Source organism: Carassius auratus, chromosome 31 (genome assembly GCF_003368295.1).
Source record: "Carassius auratus strain Wakin chromosome 31, ASM336829v1, whole genome shotgun sequence".
Taxonomy (NCBI): Eukaryota; Metazoa; Chordata; class Actinopteri; order Cypriniformes; family Cyprinidae; genus Carassius; species Carassius auratus.
Window position 1 is genome coordinate 25,316,471 of NC_039273.1, and position 18,721 is coordinate 25,335,191.

Sequence of the window (18,721 nt, forward strand, 5' to 3'; positions counted from 1 at the left end):
AGGAGAGGAAGAGATGAGAGAAAGAGGAGATGAGAGGAGAGAAGAGGAGGAGAGAGGACAGGAGATTAGAGGAGGAGAGGAGAGAAAAGTAGAGAAGAGGAGAGGAGATCGGTGGGTTTGAGTAACTCACATGTTAGTGTTGGCAGTAGAGGTAAGCCATTCTCCAGCCAGACCAATGATATCCAGACCAGATGAAAGCTGATTGAAGAATCTAGGATGACCTGAGAAAAGATTTTAGAGGAACTGTAAGTACAAATTGCAAATACATACTCTTCATCATAAAATTAATCAACCAGAACAAAATACTTTTTAACTGTTGTTTATCTGTTTTTATTTAAATAGATTAAAAATTTAATTTATTCCTTTGACAAAAGCTATATTTTCAGAATCATTACTCCAACCTTCAGTGTCACATGATCCTTCAGAAATGATTGTAATATGCTGGTTTGCTGCTAAAGAAACATTTCTGATTATTATCAATGTTGTAAACAATTGTTCTGATTAATATTTTGTGGACACCATATTCACTCCCAGGATTCTTTCTTGCCTTCCTTGTAATAAGTTCAAAAGAACAGCAATTATTTCAAATACAAATATCTTGTAATAAATATCTCTACTGTCTCTTTTGATCAATTTAATGCATCCAGTATTAATTTCTTGAAAACTATTAAAACTCTTAAAAACTCATACCAAAATATTTGACATTTCTTTGATTCTTAGGTAATTGCATCATTTATTTTCTTTGTTTGCTTTCTTATATTTCTTATATATCTGAAGACACATCCAATTTCAATTGCTCAATGGTCAACATAACAGAACTGCAGAAAAGACAATACCTAAAGCTGCTCATTTCAAATGATCAAGACATGTGAATAAATAGGGAGAACCTTTCATAAATTAATCATCATTTAAAATCATCATCAGTTAAAATCTCTGTTGTAAGCTATAAATTATATTAATTAGAGTTAAAGATTGATTTATGTTGGTGTAATATTAACTCATGCTTGTAATGATTGTGATGATTGGACGGTGTGATAAATTGTTCAAGGGGTTGTACCTGTTCTGACTCCATACTTGAGCGTGTCTCTGCAGTCCACCAGGATCTGCTCCAGCGACTCTGGTTGGTCAGACAGCTCCAGGTTGAAGCCCTCCATCCCCTCTAGGAGCTGGTGAGGGTGATGAAAGTCCAACACTTTGGTGGATCTGTCAAAGGTCTTGCGCACATAATTGGTGAGGATCTGCACCACCTCAAGAAGAAACTGAATTGTGGGTTCCTCGCCATTTTTAGCAGGCAGCAGATCTGGAATTTAAGGAGTCAGTTTGTCAGCATATGGGGGTCAAAAGTGGGTTAGCGGAGGTGAAAATTCTAAAATCCACACTGAAAATTAAGGATTTGTTTTTATCTAATACTTAAAAATACCTGGTTCTGATTTCAAAATAATTAAAAAATAAAGAGATTTTTTAAAGATCATGCCTTTATTGGTAATAATAATAATAATAACAATTTAAATGGATAGTTCACCCCCAAAATAATATTTGATGTTCATCTGCTTACCACCAGGGCATCCAAGATGTAAGTGACTTTGTTTCTTCAGTAGAACACAAACTGAGATTTTTTAACACAAACCACTGCAGTCTGTTAGTCTTATAATGGATGTGGATGGGAATCACGGCTAAGTTAAAAAAAGCAAGCAAGAAGAAGAAGACGCCTCACCTGCAGGGGTTAAGGCTAGAAGCATAATTTTGGCCACACTGTACAACAATAATTACTATTTTTCATTATCGTAAGGGGCATGTTTATGGATGGTGTATTGACATAAATGAAACACAATGCACAAAATAAAATGTAATTGTTAGTGTTGGTTTGAGCAGTCTCCCTTCATATCCAGGCTGTGTGCAGACTGTGTCGAGCTTGCTCAGTACAGTTCTGTAGTCAGTACAGTAAATAACAATATAAAAACTGTTCAGTTTCTTGCACAGATCGATCATTTTGTGCCTTTACACATAAATGTATCGTTGCGAACCGCAGGGTTTAATTTGGTTTTGTTTGTGTGTTTTTTTATTTATAGTTTTATTGTATGTTTAAGGCATGATTCTCGTCCACATCCATTATAAGACTGACAGACTGCAACGGTTTGAGCTGAAAATCTTGGTTTGTGTTCTGCTGAAGAAACACTACACCTTGGATGCCCTGGGGATAAGCAGATAAACATTAGATTTTAATTTTTGGGTGAACTATCCCTTTAAATAGTTATATTTAAATTCAGATATTTTCCTTATATCTTCACTTGTTCATTGGTCCATCTGCGACAACTTGTGAAAATATCATCAATCTATTTTCTGTTTGATTTATATGAAGCACGAAAGCGTTAGATTCAGAAGTTTAACTCTTTTTGGCATACATAATTTGCTCATATATGCAGCAGCGTATGAAAACAGCATTAAGAATGAAGTTTGTGGTTACCTCGAGCGAACAGGTTGGAGAAGTCTGTCTCTGCGCGCGTGAAGCGCTCGCTGTTGTCATACATCGGGTTCTTCGCGCTCTCCTTGAAGGCGCCCACCATCCGACTCTTCTCATCTAGACTATTGTTCTTTTGCAGGAATCCTGCATCATTACAACACGGGGAAGAATTGCAAAACATTTCTTCAGCCTTGATTCTGGATGCAGAAGGGAAAAAGGTTTTATCTCTAACAAGTTGCTTAACAAAAGCAACTAACAGCAGGCTTGCTCTCTGATATTTATAGCAAAGGGTGATTCCAGCTGTTGGAGTTTTAGTAGGACAGTGCTATTTATGGATTAATGGAGATTCAGAGGTGTTACTGTATCCATGACATCAGAGGATGTAGGGTGTGTGTTTTTTGGATCACGAAACACTGTTGAAACACGGATGAGTTTGGATCTGTCATCCTTCACAGATTCCGCTTGACTGACTAGATGATCCATTAAATGCCGACAGGCACATTCCACCCGATTCGAACGTTATCACTCGATTGAATGGGGCGTTATCAGCGGTTATCAGCCCATAGAAATGGGCCAGGAGGGGCCTCCTGTGCCTACTAGTAGGCTCAGAAGGCCGTGATCATCCATCCAAATGGTTGATCACCCACAAATATACAAGAGAAGACTCCAGATCCAATCCCAGAATTCCTGCTCACCGGTAATCGGAAGTCTACTGGACGAATGCGGGAACGTTGCGATATTTCCTGCTTAATATTTTCAGGTAAGACTATTAAAATTATAAAACTGAGCATTTAAACTGTAATGGAAAACAATACATACACTCGTATTGCGTGTCATTATTGTTGACATGAGATAACCGTATTGCGATGTGTCTGCAAACGTTATCGCTAGACAATATTACGTTATTAGCGTGTCGTTATGTTAACGTTACATGCTTGATGTGAGCATTAACGTTGCTAATATGAGTTTGTATTTACGTCTGAAGCTAATGGGGGAATTTATTTTCTAGTTAAACTGTCAAAATGACTTTTTACACTCTTACATGCTATTGTGTATGCTCGATAACGCCTCACTGAAGCCAGATCATAGGACTAATGTAACCCATATCGACTTGAGAGAAATATTAAACACAAGACGTATTTTACGGCTGTTTGGAAACCTTGGGATCTTGTCTAGAGTGTAAAATAAAGTTCTGTGGGTTTGGTTCTATCTATCTATCTATCTGTCTGTCTGTGTCTATCTGTCTCTCTCTTTCTCTCTCACTCTCTCTAAAGCTTGCTAGCTGTGTATATATTTATATAATTGATCTATCTATCTATCTATCTATATATATATACATGAAGCGTCATGAAACAGATTTTCATGATAGTATTTGGGAAGTACTTCACTCACACAAATTGCATTCATCAGTTTAAGAATGCTGAGTGTATTGAAAAGAATCATCAGGTCATCTACTTTACACCTTATCTTGTTTTTACAGAGTTGTTACAGATAAATGGTTTTCACAACCCAAGTACTGATTGTCGTTGTATGAATTTACTTTAAAAGGAGATGCTGACTAATGCGTTAAGTTTTCTGTGCATCTATTTTTTCTTCAGGCACAATGAATGATATTAAGGGCAGGTGCGCCACATTGGGGGAAGATGCAAAGAAAAAATACATTCAAGAGGCAGCAGCACTGAGGGCACATGGGCAGGCACAGGACACTAAACCCTGAGGTGAGGGATGCCCGAATTAAAATGCACCTTAAGAAGCTGAAGTTAGATGTTTGGAAACAGGATTCATTTGCTAAGCATTAGTGATATTCTTAAAGTATTAGATGGAAGGATGATCAACAGCAATTGTGGTGTGTGCAGAACATTGTGTTAGACAACTGGATTGTTTATCTCTAGTTTTTAATCATAATTTCAAATGAGTTCGTTACAAAAAAATATTCCAGCTGATTTTTGTTTACAAGGCTATCAACATCAAATATTCTCACATTGAAGAAATTGTCAAAGACTCATACCACCATCTCAAACTGGAAGCAGCTGAAGAACAAAGTGGTCATGAGATTTGTTAAATTAAAATGTAGTTACCCCTCTGTTTCAGGTTTGATTTACATCCATTTCTGAAACGAAAAACCCAGAGTTTTCCTAAAGATCTGAGATGAATTGATGTACAATACCCACATATTCCTTTGGCAACAGTTAAAAATGAACACGCTGCCTTTGAGATGTTGCTTTAAATATAGTGATGAGTATGATTTAAACTAACTGGCTTGACTTTCAAAATATTTGTGTTTTTTCTTTGGTAGATGGAGGCAATTTGTGCTGTGTCTGCCACGTCCATTTTGATGATAAGAAGAAGAATGCAAGAAAGAAGTGGCGCTCATTGTCTCAGTGCACAGTGTGCCAATCATGGTCACACACAGGACGTGGCTTTAAAAAGAACATGTGCGTTCACTGCCAGGGTCAAGACACCATGCTAACACCCTGAAGATGTATCTTGTTACTTGTTTGAGTTGTTTTTACTGTGTTGACGGCCCCCAACCCATCCATACAAACACACACACACACACACACACACACACACACAATACATACATATGCTGCAAATTCATTGTAATGACCACACTTCACACGTAAGAAGAAAATTGTGATCTTTTTGTTATTTTCATTCACCCCATTTTTTATTTATTATTGTTGTTTGTTGGCACCATCAATGTGTTCTCCTTTATACAGGACTTATGTGGGGACCAATAAAGTTATATTGTACTGAATTGAGTCTACATGTTTTATATATATATATATATATATATATATATATATATATATATATATATATATATATATATGTATATATATATATACACCTGTTTCATCATTGGTTCAGTAGGGCTGGGTTTTAGCAAGGACCTCACCTTAATATTCACAACAGTGGGTCAGAGTATGATTTCATGTTATGATTAGATGCTTCACATAACTTTATATTTTTCACAGTTTTGCTGTCAGTAGGAGATGCTTGGCAAAAAAATATATTGAAAAGATGGTTACTGGTACTTGTAAAAACTTTGGTATACAGCTGAACACTACAATTTATTTATTTTAAATTTAAATGGTTTCTATGGCATTGCTTACTTCCACTCTGAAGTATTTTCTTCACAATTACTGTTACGCTTTTATTTTAATGATAAACATTTAAGAGAAAATGTGAAGGGTATCATTTTATCTGTGTTAAGGATATCAATTGTTTCTCCTTGGATTCAGATAAATAAAGTTTATTGTCAGTTTATGTGAGGGAGGACTGGTGTGTTCCACTTTTGTTTGCAGTTGTCTGCCGTGGGTAGACTACATTTAATTCAAAGTGCTGTCGTTCAATTATATTTATATATATATATATATATATATATATATATATATATATATATATATATATATATATATATATATATATATATATATATATAATTAATTATACATTTTAAATCTGATTAGTTTATCTGGTTTGCAAATTAGGGTTGTAAAATTATATATTTACTGAACATATAAAATATCTAGTATAGCCAAACTATTAATTACATTGCATCTAGATGAATGCAAAGAAATTAATTGACATGCTTTCAAACATGCTTTTTAAATGACACATGAGTTTTGGTAACATGGACAGAGAATACATTTAATGATCTTCTGCTCAGAAACCTTGTAAAAACTTTTAACTTTTACCAGCCATTACCAGCATTCTTCAAATTATCTTTTTTTATGTTCAACATAAGAAAGCAACTCATACAGGTTTGGAATGACATGAGGGTTAGTAAATGATGACAGAATTTTCATTTTTGGGTGAACCATCCCATAATTAGATTTGCCACATGGGAACCAAACAGAAATGCAAAATGAGTCTCTCTCTGTGTGTGTGTGTGTGCGGACAGGGTATTTGTCATGTTGTGGGTTCATAAATCTGTTTACAAAGTCAGAAACAAACAAACAAGCAAATAGCTTCTTTTTATATAGGCTATGGCTATTGAGACTTCAAATAGCTCTCTGAAACTACACCCGAGATGGCTTGTGCATGTGAAATGAGAAAATTAAAACTTTGTCGTAGAGCTAAACCATATACATTGTTAGAAAGGTCTTGACCCAGAGAGTAACATATGTAAGTATGAAGATTCTACATAGCTCCTGTTTTGAAATACTGACCTTTGAAACATCACCTTGGTGCATATTTGAAGGCTTATAATAAAGCAATAAAAAGGGCTACACACATGGGACTAACTGTTATAGAGAGCTCTTGTCCTCATTTATGATGTAAATATAGTCAACAGCTCTGGATATTGTCAAATCGGGTTAAAAGTAATTTGAACCCATTTAAAATTTAGACATTTAAAATCTGTTTACATAGATATGTTTACAATCCGCCTAAACTCCACACTGTACTCTCAACTCACTATTTGCAATATCCAATTCTAAGAAATACACGATTTTTTTTTAAACTACAATTCCCTATAGCTACTCAGTGCAGCTTGATACAAATCAAGCACTGCAGTTGTAGTATCTGGTTTGCAAATTAGGGTTGGAAATTAGGGTTGTAAAAAGATATATCTACTGAATATATCAAATATCTAGTGCAACCAATCTATTAATTACACTGCATCTAGATGATTTACGTTAAGAAAATCTAAATATATTTGTTTATTTAAGACTTTTTAGCCGAAATGTAGAACGCGCAAACCCCGCCCACAACACAATGCACTTCCGTAACCTTCTGCTACCAAAAATTTATTTCTCTGAATCGAAGGAGAAATGTGCAAAAGTTATATTAACATATCTTATTGAGTTATCTGTTTGTTGTTGTTTTTTCGTGGACAAATGTTGAATTCATCATTTTAAAAAAAAGTGTCTTGTGAATAAAATACTTTTGGACGGAAGTACGTTATGCAAGCCACGTGGTTTCAGCGATAGCAGCGTAACAACCATGGCAACGAACAACGAACAAACTAAATGTAATATACATTCAATGAAAGAAGAAAGTGAAAATAAAACGAAAACAGCCAATGGGAAGAAGAGAAAAAATGTGTTAAATTACATAGGCTTGGATCTGGAGAATTTCAAGCCAATAACAGTTATGTAGGAACATACTGAATGTGGCACACTGTCACATACGGATTATGATTGTAAATTCATTGTATGTCATTTTTTAAGTAAATTACTTTTCATTGACTTTAAATGTGCTGTGAATAAGTGCAGAGCACCATGGCTGAAAACATGGCTGTAACTCATAGAGTCAATACACCTCTATGTTCCCTTTTATTTTATGTTTTTACAAACTCATAGTTGCTTCAGAGGATTCAAGATCCAATAATTTATTTTCATTTCAACTCAGTCGAAGGGGATTTTGATGGTGAGCTCATAAAAAACAAAACACCTCCCACACATTTGTACATTACAGTAAATAACATATTACATTATGGTAAACACATTTTTTTTTTTTAGATTAGATTAGATTCAACTTTATTGTCATTATGCAGAGTACAAGTACAGAGCTAATGAAATGCAGTTAGCATCTAACCAGAAGTGCAAGAATATAGTGTTTTATATACATAAAAGTGCAGAATAAGTAAAGCTATGATATACAGAATGTACAGTGGAGTTGCTATATACAATATTGATCAGAGTATATACAGAATATAAATATGAATGCAATGTAGGGATTGTATGTACATTATGAACAGAGCAATGAAGGATTATATAAACATTATGAACAGCAGGAACGTGAGAACAGTGGTAATAAATACAGTTGGATGAGTGTGCAAAAATATTGTTGAACAATGTATTCTATGCAAAATAACAGTAGTGCAATATATTTTATATAAATATTTTACTGTGCTTGTACAGTAACAATTATAGACAGTTTATTTTTTAATTTTGTACTCATACAGACAGACTAGTGGGGATATGTATGCTTAAATACAGTGCCTAAGCTTAAATAGATCAGACCTAGTAAAACAACATGTCTGCACAAGTAACGCAGTAAAGTAATTATATTATATTATATTATAATACCTTGAATGAGAGCAGCTTACTGCAGTCCTAAATATTTAAGGAAAACATAGATTTATGAGAGGAATAGTGATCTTTTTTCACAAGTTTAATTAATATTTCATGGACTCGAATGAAATTCTGCAACAATGATTAACCTCGAGGCTTTGAGCTGTCAAGATGTGATAGCAGGTATTCCTCTACATCCTTTTCATCAACAAACACGTGGGTTCTGTGTAATGGATCAACCGCACTTGTCCCAGAGCTTTGATTCCTCACAAGGCCAAAGTTGGCATCCAATGTGACAATCATATCTCCATCCGCCTGGAAAACAAACACTTACAGTAACACTGGTTTTGTACCCGCACCAGGTTTATACATTTATACTATTACTATTCTATTACAATACTACATAAACAAATTAACTTTTAAGTTTGATATTAATTCAGATTTTATTTCTATGCCATTAATTTAATCAAACAAGAACCACGCTGGAATTATAACCAACCTTTGGACATGCTGGGCATATGGTGCCATCATTTAATTGTGGGCAAATATCAACCAAACTTCTTTGTCGGAAGTGGTGATGCCTAAAATGGGATATGGGGTGTTGCAAAAACCCTCAACAGAAACCAGACACTCCAGTGACAGAGAAACAGAAAGCTCTAGCAGAGGGATGGAGAAGGCTGTCTTGGGCTTGTCGGCTGTTGCTGGCCGGAGCCCAAACCTTAGCAGAGTGCAGGTTTCTGGTTCACACGCACACATGGTGACTGTAACGGTGCAGAGCCGTCCTGCCAAATATAAAGAGCAAAATAACATAAAAACATAACCTAGTAGTACTATAGAGACTACCATATCAGTATAAATTAAATTAAATGTATGCATTTAGCAGACGCTTTTATCCAAAGCGACTTACGGTGGATTCAGGCTATACATTTTTACCTATCATGATAGTATGTAAACTATAACTATCATGACTTTTTTTTTTTTATTGCATCACAAATTTGATTAATTCCTTAAAGGAAATCATTACTCCACATGTAATAGGATTGAATTCCTTAACCTGTCAATAAAATTAAATACATTAAGATTTTGTATCAGGTAAAAAGACAAACCTGTGCTGACAATGATCTTCATGTCCTTTGTGTAAACAGCATGGGTGCCATGGGCTTCAGGTAAATATAGGAATAATCCCAGGGACGATGGCTCATAGTAAACATTCTGTAAGAAAGATGGATAGCTCTAATGTTTTTAAAACAACAAACTTGTGACACTAACAGTTGATACTGCATAGTGCTAAAACAATTTGAAGTATCTAATGAAACTGTTGACATTACTGTGAGTTTGCTGTCTGTATGCAAGTATAGCAATAGCAATGTAAGACTATTGTTCTTACATTCCACTTTTCAGGAAGATGCAGTGAATTTCTGTGAATCCTCTTCAGGCAAACCTCACAGAACACTGCAGTGGAGCTGCACTCAATGCACCTATAATCAGCATGTTCTCGGCAGACAGCACACTGGGTAGTGATCGGTGCTGAACATTCAAACGACACCTTAAGCATCTCATCCTTGACTGCATCCCAGGCATGAAGCTCTCTCTTCTTTGCCTTACTGTATGCACTCTCAGAACAGCTCTGTGTCACATCATCAGGTTCAGCAGGTTGAGATGTAATAGAAGCGTCTGAAGGGTGGGTCTGATTGTAGCTGGGCTGGGGAAGACCTTGACTGAGGTAAGAAAACTTGCAGGGCCCACCATAGACCTCCTCACCAACTTAATTTTAACGTTCCTGAAACGTGTGGTCATCTTAAGTGCTTTTCCCATATCTGAAATCAAAATATTTGACAATTATTACATAAAGCAAAGTGCAACCCGTACCGTACTTCTTATCACAGCCTAAAAGACAGAAACACATGAGGGAAAATGGGATGCAGCCAGATGAGGGATATTTGGTGCGATAGTTAGATTACAGCTAGCTTAGATAACTAGATATATAGATTGCAAGATAGATAGATTGATAGATAGATAGATAGATAGATAGATAGATAGATAGATAGATAGATAGATAGATAGATAGATAGATAGACATGGAGCTAGATCTATATCTAAAGATAGATTATATAAATAGATACACAGCTAGCTAGCTATATATATAAACTGCTCAAAAAAATAAAGGGAACACTTGTGGGTTATATTGTGTTGTTAAGTATTCCCTTTATATTTTTGAGAAGGTATATAGATAGAAAGACAGATCCAAAGCTTCCTGATATAGGATCAAATCCAGCCAAGCTTTGTTCAAACCCACAGAACTTTATTTTACACTCTAGTCAAGATCCCAAAGGTTTCCAAACAGCCGTAAAATACGTCTTGTGTTTAATATTTCTCTCAAGGCAATATGGGTTACATTAAGCCTATGATCTGGCTTCAGTGAGGAGTTATCGAGCATACACAATATGCAATAAGCCTGTAAGAGTGTAATTTTTTTTTTAAATGTTTACAGTTTAACTTTGCGTTTAACTAGAAACTAAATTCTCCCATTAGCTTCAGACGTAAATACAGCAACGTTAATGCTCACATAAAGCATACAACGTTAACGTAACGACAGGCTAATAACGTAATATGGCCTAACGTTAGCGATAACGTTTCGCTATACGGTTATCTCATGTCAACAATAATGACACGCAATACGAGTGTACGTATTGTTTTCCATTACAGTTTAAATGCTCAGTTTTATAATTTTAATAGTCTTACCTGAAAATATTAAGCAGCAAATATCGCAACGCTGCCGCTTTAGTCCAGTAGACTTCCGATTACAGGTGAGCAGGAATTCTGGGATTGGATCTGGAGTCTTCTCTTCTATATTTGTGGGTGATCAACCATTTGGATGGATGATCACGGCCTTCTGAGCCTACTAGTAGGCACAGGAGGCCCCTCCTGGCCCATTTCTATGGGCTGATAACCGCTGATAACGCCCCATTCAATCGAGTGATAACGTTCGAATCGGGTGCACATTCAATAGACTGAAGCTCCAATCCATCGAGAATGTTTTATTAGAGCATCTTACATGATCATGGACAAATAGGACAAGCAGAAAGAACCATTTACATTATTAAATATAACGGTTCTTTTAGGCATCGATGGTTCCATTAAAAACCTTCTAAAAGTCAAGGTTCTAAAGATTTGTAAAATGCATTAAAAATGGATCTTTTAAGAACTGATCATTGAAAGGTTCTCTGGAGAACTCAAAAATTATTAATCAATGGTTCCTTTATTTTTAAGAGTGTATACCATCGGCTAGAGTTTTCATAATTCATACTTTTTGTTTTGACTGGTTTCAAACGGAGAACTGTTTATAGTTACTAAATACTGTAAAACATGAGTTAGAGATGGTTGGCTTATACAGTATATTTGGGAGAAGATTATACAGTATATTTCTCAATATTTAACACAACCATATCCTTAGAGCATCCGTCTTTCGGTCACAGGGGCCCGGTTGTCTTTGAGTGCCGGTTATCTCTCTCATTTTGAGCAGGACTTTCACACAATATTATCAGAGAAAACAGATCCCCGTTCACTCCCCTGTCCACCATGCATCCCATCTCTATCATTCAGGTTCGGTTCTGATAAGAGCTAATGAATATTCGACGTCGTGAATATTTGGTGATGCGCATTAACATCAATAGGCTACACGATTTTATTGTGGCTATCAAAATTGATTTTTCTGTTTTCTCTCACGCTTAAAACCAAAGGTTTTTTGGTCTCCTAAATAGCTGTAGCTATTATTTAATAGCTGTATTTATTATAAGCGTACATAGGATTTGCTAAATATTATAAAAGATGGTTTACACACTGGATTAGACATTAATTGAGTTCCTTTCCGTTTTTTTTTTTATTCAAACCGAAATCAAATTGTGCATGAGCTCTCTTCAAAGAAATAAACAAAAATAAAGACATAAAGGAATACATAAATGCATAAAGAAAAGACCTATACATTTTAAAGAAACAAATTAATGTATTTCTATATTTTGATTATTTGTAGTTTAGTTTTTTTCTCTTTATGCATTCCCGTAGGTTCCATTTATCCCTGCGGCACAAAATAATTTTAACACTTTTAAAGATCTTGAACATTTAAATTATTATTCAAGTTTCCGTTTTATGCGTGTTTTCTTATAGGTTGCAGCATATACATTTTATTTCAACAAGCTTCGTGTTGCTTTTGCATGTAATTATCATTACATGTTCATTAAAAAAAAATTATTAGAGAATAGATACGAGATACGAGAATGAGACGATTTAAAGTTCACCGGGAGCGATGGCCACATCCCAGACGTCATCATCTTAAAAACACCCAATCCTCTTCACATCTTTTAGCAGTCTATAAAAAGCAGTGTGGCAGGTGGAGAGAGAGAGAGAGAGAGAGAGAGAGAGAGAGAGAGAACCACCCACTAGGACTAATAGAGAGCAACACCGGCAGTCCTTTTTCTCCTGATAGAGTTTCACTGTAGAACAAATCCAGTTTTGTCTATCTGACCGCGAGAGAATGTTTCCATCCAGTCCCTGACGTTTCACAGCACTCTCTACATGCAATTTTTATTTGCTCTTGCTGGTGTAAGCCTCTACTTTCGGGCCAATTTATATTCCTTTGTCCAGAAAATAATAATGCGAGTCACGAGTGAACAAGGGGTGATATGGGGGAACAAAAGACTAAGACCCTGTTCGCACATAGGCTGCAGGGTAAATAACAGCTCGCTGACCTTTAGTGTGCTGGCAACACGCAATGACAGTTACTCGCTCCCTATCTAGGGCACATATGAATTCACACCTGGGTCAGCAGAGCAACAACAGGACGGATAAATGTGCCCTTGGTTTTGGCACTTTTAGTGACCCCACTGACTGAAATTATGTTGACTGTAACTTACCACAGATCTTCATGCCCAGTTTCCTCGTGCATCCGTGTGCAACCCCGTACCACGCATCGCCGGCTAAAACGAGACGTTTGGAAAGCTGTTCAACAATCCAGATTTTATTTGTGTGCGTCTTATAAAGCAGGGTCATCATGCTTTGACGCATAAGGCAATGAATGTGCAGATTTGGGTCTTTGCCGGCTGTATTTTTCTTCTTCTTCTATGAGTCTATTCCAGGTTTTTAAAAGGAATCAGTAGAGGCTTTTAGAGAGGCAGACAGCTAATAGATGGTGGCACACATCCGGCAAAGAGGCGGTTTAAATAAGCAGGCATGAAATGAGGTCTCGGAATTAATTGAGTGTAACGCTTGTGTTTGACTTGCCAGCCTCCATTCAGTGCGACTAGAGAAAATGTAGCATACAAAAACACAGGAATGACCTCCAGCATTAGTGACCAGACAGACGCCAATGAAACGAACACACACAACATCAAGCATTGGTATATACTGAATTATTATTATTATTAATATAATGCATGAACATAAATATTCATAACGTTTTGAGTGTGCATTTTTAATAAATAATATAGTACAAGTATGTGTTTGGAAACGAAGCAGATTTATTATTATTGTCAATAGTTTGAAATGAATTGATCTCATCCTCCGGGGTGGGTTGTGTCTGGAGGCCGATCTAGCTCTGTCTGCCCCGGGCGCGCGCTGTCACGAGGCAGAGACAGCGCGCGCCCCTCGGGTCAGTGAGCGTGAGATAGAGCTTGGCAGGGAGATAATGGCAAAACACGCAGAACACGCACGCACACACACACACAATAAAAATACACAACATACAATTCGTTTGACAACATAGATTTATAACAAAATGGATATAACATGAAACATATATAACATGTATACTAAGTAGTTATTTTATTGCATTATTTATTTTTGTGCATTACTTTTTTTATTTAAATTATTTTAACCATCATTATTATTATTTTTTACATATCTACACAAAGGCTTATCAAATCCATTTCTTTTATGCATTCATTTAAATAAAATTCTGACTCGGACATTTTAAGTAGATTTATAAAATACTGTGAATTGGACCGTGATGGCGGGTCATTTTTGTAATTACGCTATTAAAGTGGGACTGTTGAGAGCAGATGATGGCTGATTGCTGCCATTTAAGCTGCCATAAAAACGTGGCAAAATGCAGGACTATTGTTATAAGATCGGGACCATAATTAACTGCAACACGTAAATTAGGCATAAGTGGGATGCTCTTATTTGAGAGTAAAATTAAGAATGTAATTGTATTTGTAATCTCCAGATATGAATTCAGACTAAAATTACCCAGAAAAAAGAGAGGAGATAAAATAATCGTACATAAGATTATTATTTAGTAGTGTTACATACATCTGTACACACAATCTGTCTCTCTCTCTATTCCTCACTTTGATCCTGAAATTGAAGAATTTACATTTTAATCAAAAAACCTAATCTATCTATCTATCTATCTATCTATCTATCTATCTATCTATCTATCTATCTATCTATCTATCTATCTATCTATCTATCTATCTATCAGATAATTCATCATTTGTCTTTCTAGCTGTCTCTGTCAGCTAATAGACATTTCACACGGTGATGTGTGTTTTCAGGGCAGTGATGAACATCGCCACCCCACGGAGTAAACAAGCCAAGTGAAAAACGCGTTATCCAGAGAGACCTACTTGTGGCAGGTTGTCGTAAATTAGCCGTGTTTGGGTCCACATCAGGAGCCGAGGAAGAAGGTGCAGAAGACGCCATCAGTCCAGGAGAAACACCGTACAGCTTCCAGACTGGAAAAAAGAAGAACTGCACGGGGAAATATGGAGAGTTATGATAAAGTGATGGCACAAATAATGCTGAATAATATTGCCCTAGGCTAGCTATATCTCATATACTGCTTACAAAATTAAAATTAAGCGTTTTTGTTTTCAAGGAATCTCTAGCATAATTTCACGCATCTGGCAGCAATTCACTCCCTGTCAAAAGGATAATTTGTCTTGCGCCGCGCGCGCTCAGGGTCTGTCACGTTCAGAAATGCTCAACACACATCACACCAAAGCGCGAGAAATGAGCGACAAACTTAAGAAATAACAAAAAGAATGGTAGGTAAGTTCCGAAAATAACCGGACATATGGAAATTGGTATTTTGGATGGCGATGTTCTCCAGACGCACCTCCAGCTCCAGCGCGCGGCAGACCGTGAAGTCTGACTTAATTGGCTTTGTAACAAGGTTTTTAAATCGAATCATTTAAAACGCAGAAACGGGGAATCTGCTCACTTCAAACACAGCATCACTAAGGCAACGAAGTCGGGGCAGAAATAATCTTTGTGAAGACATTATTAGTGTTATGATAATGACGATGATAAATTCTGTTTCTTTGTGTTTAACCGATGCGCCCAAAACAGCAGAGCAAATGAACAGAAAAAGAGTGACTTATTGATTTCCCAATTAAGATCATTAAATATCTTCAAATAACTCGCCTCAATCACTTTCGGGGTTTGAAATATGGGCAAAAAATCATTGCGCTATTCATGTGTTAAATTGCACCATGTTTATAGACCTGTGCCTGTAAGATCACAATATTGGCATAAACTGCAGGTTTATATCTGCACATGGATTTCTTATCATCGAATAGAAAAAGCACAGTTTAGTTTCTGCTCCTCTTTCAAGCATTCTTATCCTCCTAACAACAACCGAGAAGAGAAAACATTTGAACCAAAACGCAGAAGGTGAGCGCTTACCTTACGAAGTCACAGGTGTCACAATAAAATCCAGAAGAACGAGGCACACAGAAGATGTTCCACACCGCGTGGCGAGGCACTCGACATCAGAAGACCACAAGAGTAAAGAAGAAATTAAAAATCCACCAGCACCAAATCTTGATTCAGTGTTTATCCTTCAAAAGGCGACAGGAGAATATCCTTAATTCACTGTATTTTTCCACCGAGATATATGAGATTAATATATGGACTCGAGGCTTAAGCCATCAGACACATGAAGTTTAATTCTCCGAGTAATATATAGGCTATATATATAAATATGAACACGTCTAAATACCGTGAGAGTGAGACACCGGTGAGTGAGAGAAAGAGAGAGAAGGAGGGAGGAGAGAGTCAGAGAGACATCATGAGGACGAGCTCAGGGTTTTCTTGTTGTTGTTTTGAAACAATAAACATTTATAGTCTATTGTAATGTAACAAGATTTTAAGATTAGCTTTTTCATTTATTGCATGACTTGTGGATTAGACCCAGGTAGCCTATAACCTAGATGAGACGTCTGAAACTAGACAACACCGACATCCGCGAGGTGGCAACAGAGAACAGAACAACTTGAATTTGAATTAATGATTTTTGGGCAGCGCCCTGGTAAATTCTCTATTTATGCCTGTAAAATCGTTTATTCCAGAACCTCTGCTGATTACGCTTGTTAGGACTGATGATCTTTTTTTTTTTTTTTTTGGATGTTGTTAATTATACAATTACCGCCTTTTTAGCACCTGGACAGCTCCACTCGGTCAATACAGAAGGGACCGGGGCTAATTGTCACGATTGTTTTTTTTTTTTTTTTTTGCAGTCAGTCAGTCAGTATTTCGCAGGGTGGTGTTTCTATGTTCAAATCCTGTAGGCGCAAGTTTTGACAACAAAACGTATCTGAACGCACACATCACGCATTGTGATTTTATTGTGTTCACCTGTACAACAATAATAGTATGAATCTTACTTTTGGGAACAAAATCAGCAAAAAATATAGTTTAAAATACATTTGAAGACGTTTGGATTCAGCACACAAGCATTTATACTCAAAATATTATAGTATATAGAGACAACTTAATATACAAGGTTCCTATGTTCTATGTACCAAGTGAGCAAAGAAAATGTTATTTCAGATTTTTTTTTTTTTTCTTATTTGAACGTTAAGGGAATCTTGGAAACGTTTTGAATGTTCTCTGAAAATTCTAAAACAATTTGTAACTTTTGATTGACGGCCAACTAAAATGCTTCAGAAATAATAATAATAATAATAATAATAATAATAATAATAATAAAACCGTTCTATGAATGTATAAATGTATTCATCCTAACATTTTGAGAATAATATTAAAGACCAGATGACTTTGAACGAACATTCTATTAATGTCATTTGGAAGAACGTTTGTTCACAATGTTAAGATAACCTTTTCAGAACGTTAGCCAACAAAGAACGTTTCTTGTTAAATGGAGATGTTTTTGACATAGTATTTGAAGTGTGACAACTATAGTTATAACCCAGGTTCAAACTGTGAAACAATATTGTTGTTTTTCCTCCGTTAGATGGCGCAATGATGGCCTGCACCTTTCTGAACAACTACACCGAAAAAGTGAAGAAATATCTACTTTATTGTCTTAGGACATGCTGTATATAGATTACAATTCATGCAGAATATGATTTAAAGTCCAGTCAGTACTACACATAACTGGACATAAATGACACACATTGTTTATGAGCATTAGATATATTAATACTAAAACAATACTGTATGTGATTAGGACCACTAGATCTAGTAGATTCTTTGTTTTTTTGTTGATTATTTATGATGAAGATGATAATGTATCATCTGTGCTGTCAGTGAACTCTTCATCTGTGTCAGAGGATTCATCATCTGAGGACTCATCGTCATCTTTAACATCATCATCATCAGGTGTCATGTTCATCATATTCATCATCATCATCTGCATCTGATTCATCATCCACTTCTAGAATTTATAATCATGTCCAGATAAAGAAGGTGAATTCAACACACTTTATTTTCAAATATTTGCTCAAACATTCATTCATTTCATTCTATGCAGTGCTTATGAAAACAGTTTTGGTTAAAGCAATTTACAAGTTCATATCACTATGTTAATTTAAATACTAAAGAGGAAAAACGTAGTAAAGCTTATGTTTTTGTCATAAAAAAGAAGGGTTAAAGCATAGTAAAAAAAAACGATAGTTAGATAGATATATAGACAGAATGTTTGTTTAGTCAGTAATCCTTTTTTAAACACACCAGATACATGAAGTGCCCTATAAATGCCTTACCTCTGCAAACAATTATAGCGGCACGTGTCCTTCAACGCTCTCATTTCCATCCTCTTCACTCTGCACCTCAAGAGGATCCTGGTCATTTGTAGACATGTACTACTTGAGGGGCCTGGATATGTAGTTCATGCACACATTACATTCGCCTTGTTTCTGTAATGCTTAAATTAAAAAATAATTTTGAAACTTGGGTTTCAAAAAAGGTTTCTGGAACTGTGAGACAAATAGAT

At 35.9% G+C, this 18,721-nt stretch overlaps 1 protein-coding gene and 2 long non-coding RNA genes across 8 annotated transcripts in view; 1 reads left to right on the forward strand and 2 right to left on the reverse strand.

The window, feature by feature from the left end:
- LOC113050966 (glutamate decarboxylase 1-like) overlaps window positions 1-16,752 on the reverse strand; it is a 28,480-nt gene extending 11,728 nt beyond the window's left edge. The window contains exons 1-7 of one of the 6 annotated variants that reach the window (XM_026214474.1): window positions 16,487-16,752; window positions 16,171-16,325; window positions 15,111-15,234; window positions 13,398-13,460; window positions 2,465-2,605; window positions 1,058-1,300; window positions 131-221 (exon numbers count right to left, since the gene is read on the reverse strand). In XM_026214474.1, coding sequence (XP_026070259.1) covers window positions 131-221; window positions 1,058-1,300; window positions 2,465-2,605; window positions 13,398-13,460; window positions 15,111-15,186 — 614 coding nt within the window. In that variant the 5' untranslated portion in view covers window positions 15,187-15,234; window positions 16,171-16,325; window positions 16,487-16,752. The other 5 variants (XM_026214475.1, XM_026214479.1, XM_026214477.1 and 2 more) reach the window with 5 other exon arrangements.
- On the forward strand, window positions 3,157-5,222 carry LOC113050967 (uncharacterized). Its single transcript, XR_003276832.1, has 3 exons — window positions 3,157-3,221; window positions 4,060-4,179; window positions 4,758-5,222. It is a non-coding gene; the product is annotated as an uncharacterized LOC113050967 (long non-coding RNA).
- LOC113050968 (uncharacterized) lies at window positions 8,303-11,377 on the reverse strand. The gene is made up of 5 exons (XR_003276833.1): window positions 11,230-11,377; window positions 9,875-10,304; window positions 9,594-9,699; window positions 8,987-9,269; window positions 8,303-8,802 (listed from the first exon to the last, which is right to left on the reverse strand). It is a non-coding gene; the product is annotated as an uncharacterized LOC113050968 (long non-coding RNA).
- Window positions 16,753-18,721: the final 1,969 nt, after the last annotated feature.